The sequence below is a fragment of the Molothrus aeneus genome, chromosome 11 (genome assembly GCF_037042795.1).
Source record: "Molothrus aeneus isolate 106 chromosome 11, BPBGC_Maene_1.0, whole genome shotgun sequence".
In the NCBI taxonomy this organism is placed as follows: domain Eukaryota; kingdom Metazoa; phylum Chordata; class Aves; order Passeriformes; family Icteridae; genus Molothrus; species Molothrus aeneus.
The window spans coordinates 20,580,846-20,594,660 of NC_089656.1; the positions used below are offsets into that span (position 1 = coordinate 20,580,846).

At 43.9% G+C, this 13,815-nt stretch overlaps 1 protein-coding gene across 1 annotated transcript in view; it reads left to right on the top strand.

The window, feature by feature from the left end:
* Positions 1 to 13,815, top strand: part of NFAT5 (nuclear factor of activated T cells 5) — a 54,325-nt gene that overhangs the window by 29,683 nt on the left and 10,827 nt on the right. The window contains exons 4-11 of the mRNA XM_066557709.1: positions 3,575 to 3,767; positions 7,000 to 7,190; positions 7,991 to 8,163; positions 10,946 to 11,080; positions 11,249 to 11,301; positions 11,797 to 11,929; positions 12,425 to 12,502; positions 13,351 to 13,463. Of these exons, the coding sequence (XP_066413806.1) occupies positions 3,575 to 3,767; positions 7,000 to 7,190; positions 7,991 to 8,163; positions 10,946 to 11,080; positions 11,249 to 11,301; positions 11,797 to 11,929; positions 12,425 to 12,502; positions 13,351 to 13,463 (1,069 nt within the window). The remainder of the gene's footprint in view (positions 1 to 3,574; positions 3,768 to 6,999; positions 7,191 to 7,990; positions 8,164 to 10,945; positions 11,081 to 11,248; positions 11,302 to 11,796; positions 11,930 to 12,424; positions 12,503 to 13,350; positions 13,464 to 13,815) is intronic.

The following is a 13,815-nucleotide window of genomic DNA, read 5'->3' on the forward strand; positions in this document are numbered from 1 at the left end:
CCCACTTCACACTGTTCACTAAATGCATTCCAGTAGCTGCTCAAAGAGGACAATTCCATCAGTTTGCAAGAGTGTGTTGATGCATTTCTTTTTTTATTTTATTTTTTAACTTGTTGCTTCTTTAGTACCTTTAAAGTGGTCAAATGGATAGATTTGGCTCTTTTATTTTGGGCTTTTTTGGGGGCAGGGGTGCATTTTGGTTTCACTTTTATGTCTGTGCTTGCAGTACGTTCTGACGTTCATCACAGCAACGATGAATATTAAAATTTGACTGATGGCAAAGATGATGAACTTCTCATATCCCAAAGGGAAAGAGCCTGGAGTCTGTATTCCCAGGGTCAGTGCAGTTCCATACTTAAAATTTCACTGTGAAAAGCAGTTCTGAGAACATGTCCTGAGTGTGCTGCTGCTTTCTGGCCTCGGGGTTTTCACCAGCCAAAATCAATGGTCGTAAAGTAAAATATTAGTACCTGGTAGACCTCAGGCAGCTTGGAATGAGGAAGGTGCCTCCCCCAGCTCCGAGGGACCGGGCTTGCCTTACAGAAGGAAAAGCTTGATGGAAAGACAAGAGCTGTGCCACTGTAAGTGTGATCTCAGGGAGGTTTTGTAAACTCTGGAAGAATATGTGAGATCTTGGTCTGAAAACAGAACAAGATTTCCCCAAAACCACTGGGCTGACCGGGAAATCTGTGGGTTCTGTCAGCACAGAGGGGAAGAAGGTGGAATATTTTTCCTTATGTGTCTCAGGCCAAACTGAACTGCAGGAAAACTCCCAAGTAACAGAACCGTCCTTGGAAATAAACCTCTGGGATAAGAAGTGGCCAAGGTCTTAGAAAACTTCATTTTGCTGTTGGAATATGGAGACTTGGCCTTACAAATCTGGGTCACTGTAGTGACTGGAGTTTTTAAAGCTTCCCAGCCTGGTGGAGCTCGGCCAAGGGAGTTCATTTACTTTTGGCTTAAAGAAAAGAGCAAGGAAAACTGCTGTGCTCTGTGGTGAATGGAAATAGCATTTGCCCCTAAAGAGACAGTTGTTGTTAAAAGCCAGGAAGAGAAAGAATATATTCCTGTGGAAACTTGGAATTTGTGAAAGCCTTTTTAGCAGGGGATGAATTGGTGGTGATTCAGGGCAGAAACTCAGGTTTCCGTGGTCTCACTTTCACTTTCAGGTCTGCCCTGAGAACAGGACCAGGCCAAACTCCTCAGGAGATCTGTTGGAGCAGATTCATAGGATTTGCCACTTACATTTATTCCTTTTAAGAAATAGAAGTGCTAGACTCGAGGTTATTTTGTCTGGTAACTGTCAGATTAATACATGTGTGCATATGAAATGTACAGGTGTGAATACTTGCTGTATGAATAAACTGACTTAAAATGAATTCATTAGTTGAAAGGATGTATTAAGTGATTCATCCTGTATTTTGAGGAGAAAGACCACTGAGAAGTTCTGGTGAAGGGTTTAAATTGCCACCAGCTTTGGCTAGTTGATTGAAAATAATGATTAAGTTTCTAGAGAAAAGACCAAAATAATTGTGAGGAGCATCTCTCTGCATAAATATGACAATGATAAAATATTAATATGCTGACAGTGAAGGTAGTTGGGATTCAAGGGTATAGTTCTGGAGAGGTCAGTGTTAATGTCACTGCTGAAACATGGCACTGGGAGTGGTAAAGGGGAGTTTCATTTTGATGGCCAGCTCTCCAACGTTTCCCTTCAAAATTCACCTATATCCCAGTCTCCCCAGTGACTACACTGAGCAGAGTAATCAGGACTGCTTGGCAGGAAGATAGTTTTGTTGTAAGATGGCGTTAATGTTATTTTGCAGGGTTTTATGCTAGTTTTTATTTGGTTCCTGCCTCTGCTGGGTACTGGTTGAGGATGAGTATTCAAGGCAGCCAGGGCTGTGGCTGAGCTGTCCACGGTGAAGTGCTTGACCTTCATGGACAGAAAATGGGAATGGAAGTCATCCAAAGCACCAACTCTCTGTTTTAACTCTTTTTTATGTGTAGTGAAAGGTTTTGGAAGGCTTAATGAAAATAAGAGTGTGACAAATGGGATGTGTTGCATTAGGCAAAGAGTGATGGTTTTAAACTAAAAGAGGGTTGATTTAGTGTAGGTCAAAGGAGGAAGTTTTTTACAAGGAGGGTGGGCAGGCCCTGGCACAGGTGCCCAGAGCAGCTGTGGCTGCCCCTGGATCCCTGGCAGTGCCCAAGGCCAGGCTGGACAGGGCTGGGAGCAGCCTGGGACAGTGGGAGGTGTCCCTGCCATGGCAGGGTGGCACTGGATGATCTCCAAGGGTCTCTCCCAACCCACCCTGTGCTGTGATTCCATGGCTTTAGGGCTGTGAGATGTGAGAGGCAAAGTGCCCGAGCTTTCCTGGGCAGGAAAAGGGGCAGGGCTGGGGTCAGGGGCTCCTGCTGTGTCCAGGGGCTGCTCTGTGCACAGCCAGAGCTCTAGGAAAGGGCTGCATCATGTTTGACATCTGGCAGGTGAGAAGGTCAGTGAGAGCCTCATGCAGTGGCAAAGCTCCCAGGGAACAATTTTGAAAAAAAAAGTTTTCACCCTTATTGAGAAGGAAAAAAATCCTGGATAAATTACTTCAATAACTTGTACATTGAAATGGGATTTGTTTTTTAAGCAATCCACAGTTGTTATTTAAAACTGCTTTCTTCCCAGGCATTAGCTGTTAGAAACCATGTTTTGCTAGGAAGAAAGAATATGACATTTGCATGAATCATGGAGCCCTTTCCCTGCCTGCATCATGTATTGTGGCACATTCACATTTCCTAGTGGAAAGGAGTTTCATGGTCCTCGGGTTCGTTACCAAATCCTGGTCTGCGATCAGATCTAGGATCAAGGGTTATTTCCCATTGTGCTCTGAAGGGAACCAAAATGGCTCATGTGCTGCTAGACTTGGGAGGGCTTCTTCATCCTGGTTTTAATTATGGAACTGAGAACAAGCCACTACATCTTATGGAACCCACCTGGAAAGAAAGGCCTTGTGCATACACTGATTTAACTTTGGTGCAATTATGCCAGAGCTTTTACAATAACTAATTGGATTTTAGCATGAATTGCTCACTCTGTTTAGACAGCAGTCGGAGCTGGAGTTTGCATGGATGTACCAGTTGAGGTGGAGACAGGCATGAGGCTATTTTCCTGTTTAAAGAAGTGTCATTTAACCTTAAATCCATCCAGTGTGTGTGTACGTGTGTGTTTGTCACAGCAGCAAAGCAGCTTGTTCAGGCTGTGTCATAGACTCTGAAAAAGCAGGTTATGAGCCGCCTTCTGTTCGTTAACATCATTTAATGCTAATTGCTTTTCCCTTCCTTTATGTTTGCTCTCTGAAAAGCAGTTCCCATGTGCTCTGGATGGAGGAGGCAGGGAAGCACCATTCCTCTTCCTCCTGCAGGTCTCCTCTGGCAGAAAGAGAATTCCAAAGTTTGCTCCCACCTACAAATCTTCCACCAGTTAATGCGCACTCTTTGCCTTTTTAGCTTTTCTGTGATTTGGAGTGTTTTTATTGGGGAGCTGCTTCTCACATCTTCTTGACGGTGTGTTTTGACTTCTCAGAGCATCAGAGAACCAGAAGGGAGCTGGAGGGAAGAAGACCCCAATGTTGTGTGGTCAGTACCCGACCAAGAGCGAGGGGAAGGAGCTGAAGATCATGGTGCAGCCGGAGACCCAGCACAGGGCTCGGTACCTGACCGAGGGCAGCCGGGGCTCCGTCAAGGACCGCACGCAGCAGGGCTTTCCCACCGTCAAGGTAGGCTGGGACAGGGACTGCCTGCCTGGGGCTGGGCAGCTCCAGCTCACTGGGCCTGCGCTCTCTGCAGTGCTCAGGGAGCAGACGTGGCTGCAGGGGCTGCACAGGGGCTCTTCCTGCAGGTCACGAGTCTTACTGGCATCACGGAGTTACAGGAGGAGGGAAGCTGCATGTCAAGGCAGGGATTTAAAACCTGGCATGCACGTTCTGTCAGGCTGCAGTTCCATGGACTGTGTGAATGCAGAGACATTCCATACCTACAAAAGTGAGAGAGTGAAATGCTCTGGCTGTTTGATGGCTGGTGACAGTGGGACATCATTGTCCAGTGGTAGTAAAGACATAAAACCAGTTTTCAATTTAAAAAAAAAAAATTGTAAAGGGGATGTTCTGGTTTTGTTGGGGTTTCTTTTTGGTTGGGATTATTTTTTTGATTGCTTGGTGCTTTTTGCTCTTGTTGTTAATTCAGCAGTATCTGAGTTGCTGTGTACAGTGACTTTGAAGTGAGTCATGGAGATCTCACTGAGGTGTTTTACAGTCCGTACTGCTCGGTGTGTTTAGCGTGGTACAGGTGGAGGTAGTAGAGGTTGATGTGGATTAGAACTGGAGAATGGGGGCAAGGAATGAGGCAGCATTTATTTGCATACTTGACAGTTGCAGCCTGTTTTCTCTATGGGCTTTGATGCTTAAAATTCAGGTGCTGAAGGCGTCTTGCCATGAGGAGAAACACAAGAAGGTTACAAGGAGATCTTTGACATTTCTGCTCAAGAAGGACTGAGGCTGAGCTCCAGGGACCGCACATGAATGCACAGAGTGGGAATTTCCAAGTCTTGTTTCTTTCCCTTGTAGCCTGGGGAAAGCAGTTGGAGAACTTGAGGGCTTGGGAAGGTTTCCTGATGGAGATGGTAGAGAGGCTTAGCAGGAGCAAGGCTGGGCTTGACTTAGGGTGGCAAACAGAAGAACTGATGTTAAATATCCTCCCACATGATTATGAGAGTCAGCACGCCAGCACCACACTGGCACCATGGCAAATGGCACACTGGGCATACTGGGAGGAGTGTGGCCAGCAGGTAGAGCAAGTAGACAGATAGGTTTGTTATCATATAGATAAGGAGGGCAAAAGACATTTTAATATTTTTTCTTAGTTATGTCACTTTGAGAAAGCAGCAAAGCAGTTCTCAACCCAAACTAACTTAGCAGGTTTACAGGGAGATGTTTGTGACACAGCCCTTAAAATTTGTGCTGACTGCTGCTGACAGAATACAGAAGTAGGCTTATCTTCAAAGTCCTGTTCAGCAGTGTTAGGAACACCAGCAGCCCTTCACTCAGTCCTCCTGAGTAATGCAGAACTCCAGTAAAGTTTCATAAGAAAAGAATCCATTCATATCGGCCTGTTGCCATGGGGATTTAGTGCTCATTTATGTGGATTTTCTTAATGGGCCTTTGTTCATCTGAATTTCCTTTTAACTCCTTTCCCAGTTACCCTCTAGCACCCATCAGTGAAAATTCTCTTTGGAAGAGTCTCGTGTTACTGAATTCCTGGAAGTTCCAGTTTGCTTTACCAGTAGGCACAGGAGTTCATACCCTGCAGATAAAACTCTGCCAGGGCTGGACAGACAAATGAGTCAGTGAATCTTCAGGAAATCTGAGCTAGTGGGAAAAGAATATGTTACAGACAAGGGAGTTTTTTGTTTAGTTAGTGAGGTTTCAAGGTGAGGGGGAGCAGTGTAAGGATGTTGGTGCTCAGCAGAGATCTGGCTTGGGAGCGGCTGTGGTGCGTGGCCCTGACACAGGCCGAGGAGGAGCAGCAGATTCAGTGGCCGTGTAAATAAAACTCTGATCCTGATGACTTAGAACTTGAGTCTATACTCAGTATGCAACATCAAAATTGTATAACCAAGCCTTAATCGAGGGACTGGCTGTCGAGCCCTTTGTTGTGAGCTGTGCCCTTGGTTCCCATGTGGATGCCTGTGCTGGGTCACCTCCAGAGATCTTGGGGCTTTGCTCATCTCTGACAGTCACATTTGCTATTTGCTCCTCTTGGACAGGAACACACAATGATCTTACCAGTATTTCCAGTATTTGCTGGTTTATTTTTTTTCATTTATTCAAACTTGCTACAAACTTCATAACTGCATTTTTAAGTGAGTCAGGGAATAATCCCCCAAGAGATTCTGCAGGGGATTCTGCTCTCATTTGCATCTCCTCACTACTGAACCTGGAACTTCTTTCTGCAGGTGCTGCCTGGGCTTCCAGGCCTGGGACAAAAGACAACACTAACACTGTCACCCAGAAATCCTTGAGCAACGAATGGGTCTCAGTAGAAACACTAAAATACTCATTTTATCTCCTAGAATGCTCTGGCAAGGAATTTCCATCTCTGGCCTGCGAATTTGGCAACAATCTAATGTTTTTTTCACTTGGAGTATTTTTCTTAACTATTTCCTAAAAAGAAGAATTTCCTTTGTAATGCAATGTCTACTTTTACTTCAGGACTTCTTTTACCTCAGAGTATTTTTAGTTCTGTGGCACCAGTGGGATCCCACTAATAAAAAAAAACCCATTAAGAGGACACAAACCATTTCATGCCAGGGTGTTGATATTACAGAAATGAATGTAATTTTTGCTGACAAGTTCTGGGATAATTATGGATTGCACATGGGCTTGCAGGAGGATGTTAAAATGTCTGACCTGCTCTTATTTATGAAGCATTTCAGTGAATCCTGACATTGTTACCTTTTGAATAGGAGATGTCAGGTTACCATTTTTAATTTTTATTTTGATGTCTGAAGGAAAGCTGGGCTTATGCAGTTGGATGGTTGGACCATTCAATCACCCATTTCTCCCTCTGCTTCCCTTTCATCCAGTTCTGACTCCTTCAGGGGTTTTGCAACTATTGGACAATTCTAATCTGGTTTCGCGAGGATTTCAAAATGTGTCTGGCGTGAAGGTGGGGTCCTGGAATGCACATACTGAGCAGCAAAACCTCTTCACCTCTGGAATCAGCCCCAGGAAATGTTCTCTTTCTTGGCTGGCTGGTGGATGTAGATGCTGGGAGGGAAGGGGGAATAGTCACAGTTGGGGTGAGAACGGGAGGGTGTAAGAGCCGCGAGAGTCGCAGCTGGGATAATTCTGTCTGAAGGTAGACAGGATTGAGGCTGCTTTAGAAGCCAGCAATTAATGATAACAATTAAAGCAGTGGTTCCTGTGCTAATTGCCCACCTGGGTGTTGCAGCTGGAAGGCCACAACGAGCCCGTGGTGCTGCAGGTGTTCGTGGGCAACGACTCGGGGCGCGTGAAGCCGCACGGGTTCTACCAGGCCTGCCGGGTGACGGGCAGGAACACCACGCCCTGCAAGGAGGTGGACATCGAGGGCACCACTGTCATCGAGGTGGGGCTGGACCCGAGCAACAACATGACACTGGCGTGAGTAGCTCTTGCAGGAATATTTTCCTTTATTAGCTTGGGTTTGGGAACTGATTTCCTCTGTTGGATGGGTTACGGTTCAAGTCTGAGCATCTCGGCGCTCTCCTCCCTCTGCTCCTCGGCTCTTGCTTGTAATTCAGTGTACTCACAGGAGATAGCAGGTGATCCCTGTGCTTTTGGGACACAGAACCCAAAATCCTGGGTAAATTGCAGTATTCTTTTTAACACATCAGGCTGTGTTTGCTTCTGCTGTTCTTGGTTTTTTGGCTGTTTTTTGCTTTAAATCATTTTGCATGGAGCCTGTCTGAAAGCCGCCACTGCATCACTCACCTGGCCCTGTACATCTCCCCTAGGACCACACTTAAGGGAGGACTTATCTGTCACTTCCAAGTCCCACTGAACATAAATAATATGACTACAGTAAGTTTTCTTCTACTCCTGCTTTCTTTAAGTGAATGCAGAATATTTTGAAGCAATAATCCTGCAAACACAAGATCTCGCCTGGGGATGGAAGAATGAAGAGCTGTGATTCTAAATTGAATGCTTACCAGAATTATATTGCACTTCCTGTTTTATTCATGCTTTCATATGCTTTTCTGCTATGATTCATCATCCAAATTAGGCAGGGTTGAATGAAAACTTGAAAAAGGTCATAGATTTCATGTAAATAAAAAGAAATCTAATAACGTTTCCATAATTACCTCAAGGCTTTTGACTTTGGCTTATGAAACTACTTGAGAGACTGGTAAAGCTGCTGAACTTACTAAACTATGAAATTCTGCTGTGTTTTGTGTTGTTAGGGTGGATTGTGTGGGAATCCTGAAGCTGAGGAATGCTGATGTGGAAGCCAGGATAGGGATTGCAGGCTCCAAGAAGAAAAGCACCCGCGCTCGGCTCGTCTTTCGCGTCAACATCACGCGCAAGGACGGCTCCACCCTGACCCTGCAGACACCTTCCTCCCCAATTCTGTGCAGTGAGTGTCAGACCACGGGGCTGAGAGTAGGGGGGTCTGGGTTTTTGTGTGATCTCAGCATGGAAAGGGTGGTCAGGCACTGGCAGGGGCTGCCCAGGGAGGTCTGGAGTCCCCAGCCCTGGAGGTGCCCAAGGAAGGGCTGGATGTGGCACTCAGTGCTCTGGGCTGGGATCAGGCACAGCTTGGACTGGATGGTCTCCAACCTAAATGATGCTGTGATTCTGTGAAAATACCTTGGGGACTAAAAACCAACCCTATGTTAATCTGTGATAATCTCAGAATTGCTGTAGCTGAAATCAAGTGGATTGATTTTTATTTCTGGTGGGGTAATAGTTAAAATTATTGTTCAGTATTGAAAAATAGTGATACAATTCCTGATCTTCAGTTCAATGAATTTTTGCCTCCTAAAATTTCTCTGTTTTTGTCATGGTTGCTTTGAAAAACGACAGTTAGTACTTTGAGTTACTTCTGTATTGTCACATTCATGCCTCAGCTTTCAGTGCTAGACAGGACTTGCAGTAAGTCAGCAAGCCTGGCTCTCCCAGCTGTGGTCCTTGCGTGGGCCAGAGGCTGAATCTGTTCTGGTTCAGTGCAAGAACAAAACTTTTTATAGCTCTTTATTAAACTGCTCTGTTTAGCATGAGCACAGATGGCTGCCTTGGCTGGGGAGGTTGCACTGACCAACAGGGAAAAGGGGATTGTGGAATCATGGAATGGTTTGGCCTGGAAGGGACCTTAAAGCTCATCTTGTTCCACCTCTTATCTTAATGAATGAGATGGAGAGCTTTGTCTTTGCATGGAAAGAGTAGAGAAGCTCCTGGGCACTCGTATTGTGCTCTTTCCATGGTATAAAAAGGATTTTTTGGGGTTATTTTTTAGAAGTAGTCATCTTCACGTCTCCATTCCAATCAGTAGACCGTGGTGGTATTTCACAGTAATGGAGTCGCTGATACTAATTTTCAGATTTAAGATAAAACCATTTTCTATAAAATCTCAAAACCATTCCTGTATCTCTTTTGTTTGTAACTTTCCACCTAAAGATAAAATTATTTTACCCATAGAAGAAGAGGGAGTGAAAGTCACCTGATGCTTTCTTTAACAGTCCAAAACTTGCTATTGGGAGTGGAAGCTGAGAGTCTGAGATGAAGCATTTAGAGACTGATTTTAAAATAGGCTGTTGAGCTAAAAAAAGCTGCATTTGGTGCAAAGAGTAAATTGGTTTGGTTTTTGGCAGGCTGGGGTTTGGTCACTTGCTAAGAAAATATTCTCAATTGTGTAAGTTGCTAAGAGATTGCCCAGGAATTCTACAGTGTCTCCACTGCTGGAAGTCTTAGATCACAGAGACAAAATACTCTGGTCAGACTTGTGTCTTTGGGGAATATGTGAATAAACTGATCATGGTGTGAAGGTTGGGAGGGGAATTCCTGAGGCTCCTTCCAGGACTCTGTGCTTCTGTCTTAACTTACACCAGAGCTACAGGAACTTGCAGTAGACCTTGGCCAAGCAAATAGTTCTGGCACATGGCTTCTGGCTGATCAAAATGGCATGAAATGTGTTGTTTATTGAATATAAATCATCTCCTCAGGCACATTACACTGGGTTAGTTTGCTGCATAAACCTTACTACAGGTATGTAATGTACCTTCACAACAAGGTTTGCATTTACACTCATCAGAGCCTGTTCATACTGTATTTTATAATGTTCCTGAAACCTTTGAGAAGGCATTAAGGAGCTGCAGGCTCTTTATTTGAGGGCTGTGTTTTAAATAGGCTTTGTTAACTTGTTAGCAAACCTAAATCCAGTTACTCTTTTCATGTGCCTTGAGCATATTCAGTCATTGCGTAACGGTTGCCTGGGAACCTGCAGTCAGAGTTGTAGAAAAATCCTTTCTGAAAGGTCATTAAATAATTTGGAGTGGTACAGGATGTATGTTCTGCTGTGTAGTAAGCCCAGAGAATATTGTTATTAAACACTCAAAGTGGGCCAGGCAAGTGCAGAAACACGAGTCTGGGTGTGTGCCCTGGGAAGATGTGTAAGGAGAAAAGGTGCTTGAGGAACCTTTGTTAGAAACCAGAATTATTTTATATTGAACGTGTCAAAACACATTATTTTAAAATGCATCTATGTTTAAATTGTCTGCTCATTTACTCATTTAGCACATTTGCATTTAGCTCATTTGTATTTAGCACATGTGGTGTGTTAAAACTATTTGGTTTAAGGTTTAAGAAGAGTAGGAATGGTTTGCAGCAGTAGCAGTTTATGATAAGAATGGTATAAATCATCACCTGGACCTCTGGCACAGGGGCACCCAGGCATGTGTATCTGTAAAATCACATCCCCTTGGCTTGTTTATTTGCTTCAGATTGCTAAAATTTCCAACTCCAGAGATGTGAGTCTTGCAAGGATTTGTTGGGGACCTTGAAGCTCATCCCATTCCACCCCTGCCAGGGGACACCAGGTTGCTCCAAGCCCTGGGTTAGTTCTTGCACCAGACAGAAAACTGTGTCATGTGAAAGACACTGTGCAAAGCCCCCCAGGTAACAGGGGAATCACTCCTGCTGTTTTGCAGAGCAGAACAAGTGATTATTGTGACTTCTCTGAGCTCATTACATTTGGTGAGGAAATAATAGAAATGGTTATGTTCTGAAGAGTTTGTAATGAAATGCATGATAAAGAAAGAAGCTCAGGAGTTTTAGTTTTTCATTCATAACCCTGTTAAGTAAAAGTGGTTTGGTTTGGATGTTGATGTTTTCCTGATTCCAGACTGTGTTTTCCCTTGCAGCTCAGCCAGCAGGAGTCCCAGAGATCCTAAAGAAAAGTCTCCACAGCTGTTCAGTGAAGGGTGAAGAGGAAGTTTTTCTGATTGGCAAGAACTTCCTAAAGGGAACAAAAGTGATTTTCCAAGAGAATGTTTCCGGTTAGTGTGAAAGCAGGGCTGGCTTGGGGTGCTGAGCAGAGCCCGGGGTCGGGACTCGCTGCTGGGTACAGCTCAGTCAGGGAGAGCAAACTGGGGAGCAGAGTAAAGGCACTGAAACCAATTGCTCTGGGGATGTGCGCTAACCTAGGCTTTTTAATTTTCATTTAGATGAGAATTCTTGGAAGGCAGAAGCTGAAATTGACATGGAATTATTTCATCAGGTATTATTTTACTGTATTACAGAAATAATATTAATTTTTTTCACATAAGGTCTGTTGTGAGTCTGGTGGAATAAAATTTGGGGTTTACACCAGTGAAATTGTTCAGTGTCTAACTGAGAGCTTGGATCCCACAGTGGGTTTGCTGGCCAGGTCTTTACCCTTACGTGCAATGGAATTAAAAGGCCTAATTTGGTTTTCCCAGCAGTTTTCCATGGAAGGAGATCGTGTGTACAGCACAGTCTTTATAACTGGCTGAATTTTTGTTCCACTTTGAAATGTTTTACGGAATATTTATTCTTTTTGACACAAATAAATGTCCTCTTTAGCTGCAAATGGTGTCAGGAAAGTGCCATCAAGGGCAGTATCCCACATGTGCATTGCCCCCAGTGCTCTGGGCTTTCATTTATGGTGGTTTATCAGCCTGTTTCTGTCTTTTGATGTAAGTAAGGGGAATTAAGATCAGTAGTAAGAAAATGTGATCCTTTTGCCTTGCAGAATCACCTTATTGTGAAGGTGCCACCATACCATGACCAGCAAATCACCTCGGCTGTCTCAGTGGGAATTTACGTGGTGACCAACGCTGGCAGATCTCACGACGTGCAGCCCTTCACCTACACTCCAGAGCCAGGTGTGTGGGGTGCCCTGGGGGAGCAGGGGCCTTTTCACCTGCCCAGCAACGTGCATCTTCCCAAGCCCCTCTTGCTGGCCAGTGGTGCTCTGTCAATAATAAAACCGAAACGCTTTGCTTTTCTCATTTATGTGCCAAATACCTCAAATTCCAGCTGTCTTGTGACAGCTCTTCTTATATAGCAGCATCCATTTCTAGTTTAAGGATCAAAATGAAGCTGAGCAGGACAAAAAAATCAACATATCCCATACAATGCACCAAATAACCAAGAAATCCCAGCAGGCTTTATCCTGAGGAAATCTGCAATTTGCCCACTTCATGTATTTTAGTTTATTTATTTATCTGTATCACAATAGACAGTGCAAAGGTTTGTGTGGGTTTCAAAGAACCTGAATTTCTTTAAGCTATAAGGAATTGTTTTGGTTTGCTTTGTGTTTTTTTGGCTTGTTTGCTGATTTAACGTAAGGAAGTTCTCAATGTGTTTTGTCTCGGCAGCTGGGACTCTGAATGTTAATGTGAAGAAGGAAATCTCCAGCCCAGCCCAACATTGTTCTTTTGAAGAGGCTATAAAAGGTACTAAATTGATTCTTATCAGTGTTCTTAATAATTTAACTATGAATTCCTACCCAAATTTGGTGATATGAATCAGACATCCTGTGATAAGTCTGTGCTTATAAAATCTGGCCCTATTCTTACAGGGAGGTTTGTTTTCTGACTCTGAAACTTTTACTTTATAACAATATTCCTATCAGTATATTTTAGTACAAGCTAATATAGAACAAAAAAAGGCAAAAAATAAGACTAATTTGTAAAAAAATTTTCATGCATCAGGCTCTGCAGTCTAATCTTTATTTAGATGTTTGCAAGTGAAGAGTAAAAAAAGAGCCAAGAACTGCAGTTAATACAAAGAATTAGAAACTCTGTAGTGTTAATTTAAGCAAATATATAAACTAATACACAGGGTAAACCTGACATCCATCTAATTTAGTGTGGAGCTTAACTGAGGGGAGATCCCAGCTGCTCCAGGAGAACAGCTGCTGCTCCTTGGAACACAATGTGCTGTTGCTGTTCCTTCGTGTCCTCAGTTAATTTATGCAATAAATATGAATTTACACTCTCATGGGGGTTTCCGTGTCAGCTCCTCTTTGATGCTTCCTTCCTGTACCTGTTCTGCTCCAGGCTGACTCTGAACCAGAGGTCAGAGAATTTTGTTTGCTGTATGTACTTGGTGTGTTCTGTCCTTCCTCACTCTGTACACATGTGCAGAAATTTTACTGCCACCCTACTGTAAGGTTTAAATTTGCTTAGGGTGTGGAGATCTGTTGCTTTACGTTGAAGAGTAGTTCTGTAATTTACTTAAAGGGAGGTATGGAATGGTTTTACCATTGCCCCTCTTGTTGTGGTTTTGTTTGTGGCTGCAGCAGTGAAGGCCACGGGCTGTAACCTGGAGAAGGTGAACATTCTTCCTAGTGCCTTGATAACTCCACTCATGCCAAGCAGTATGATCAAGAGTGAAGATGTGGCTCCAATGGAAGTAAGTGCACAAAAATGCTCTCCCCCCCTGTTCCAGGTGGGGTTTGGGGGGGGCTGAGCAGAGCAGCTTTCAGACTCTGTGTTACATCTGCTCCTTGGTCCGTGCTTTAGCAGTGGAGAAGAGTAATAGACAGGGAAAAGTGCCATGTGCAGGATCAGTCTGGGCAAAACACAGTTACAGAGCATGTGTAAAACAGACAACTGCCTTTAATAACTTACCTGCTTCCTGCCCCCAGACAGATTGATGGGTTAGTGACCCTGTGATGGGGATTTTTATCCTGTGACACAGAGCTAGTAAATTACTGTAAGAATGTTCTTTTAATCAGTTCTTGGCATTGCTTTCATTAAATTGT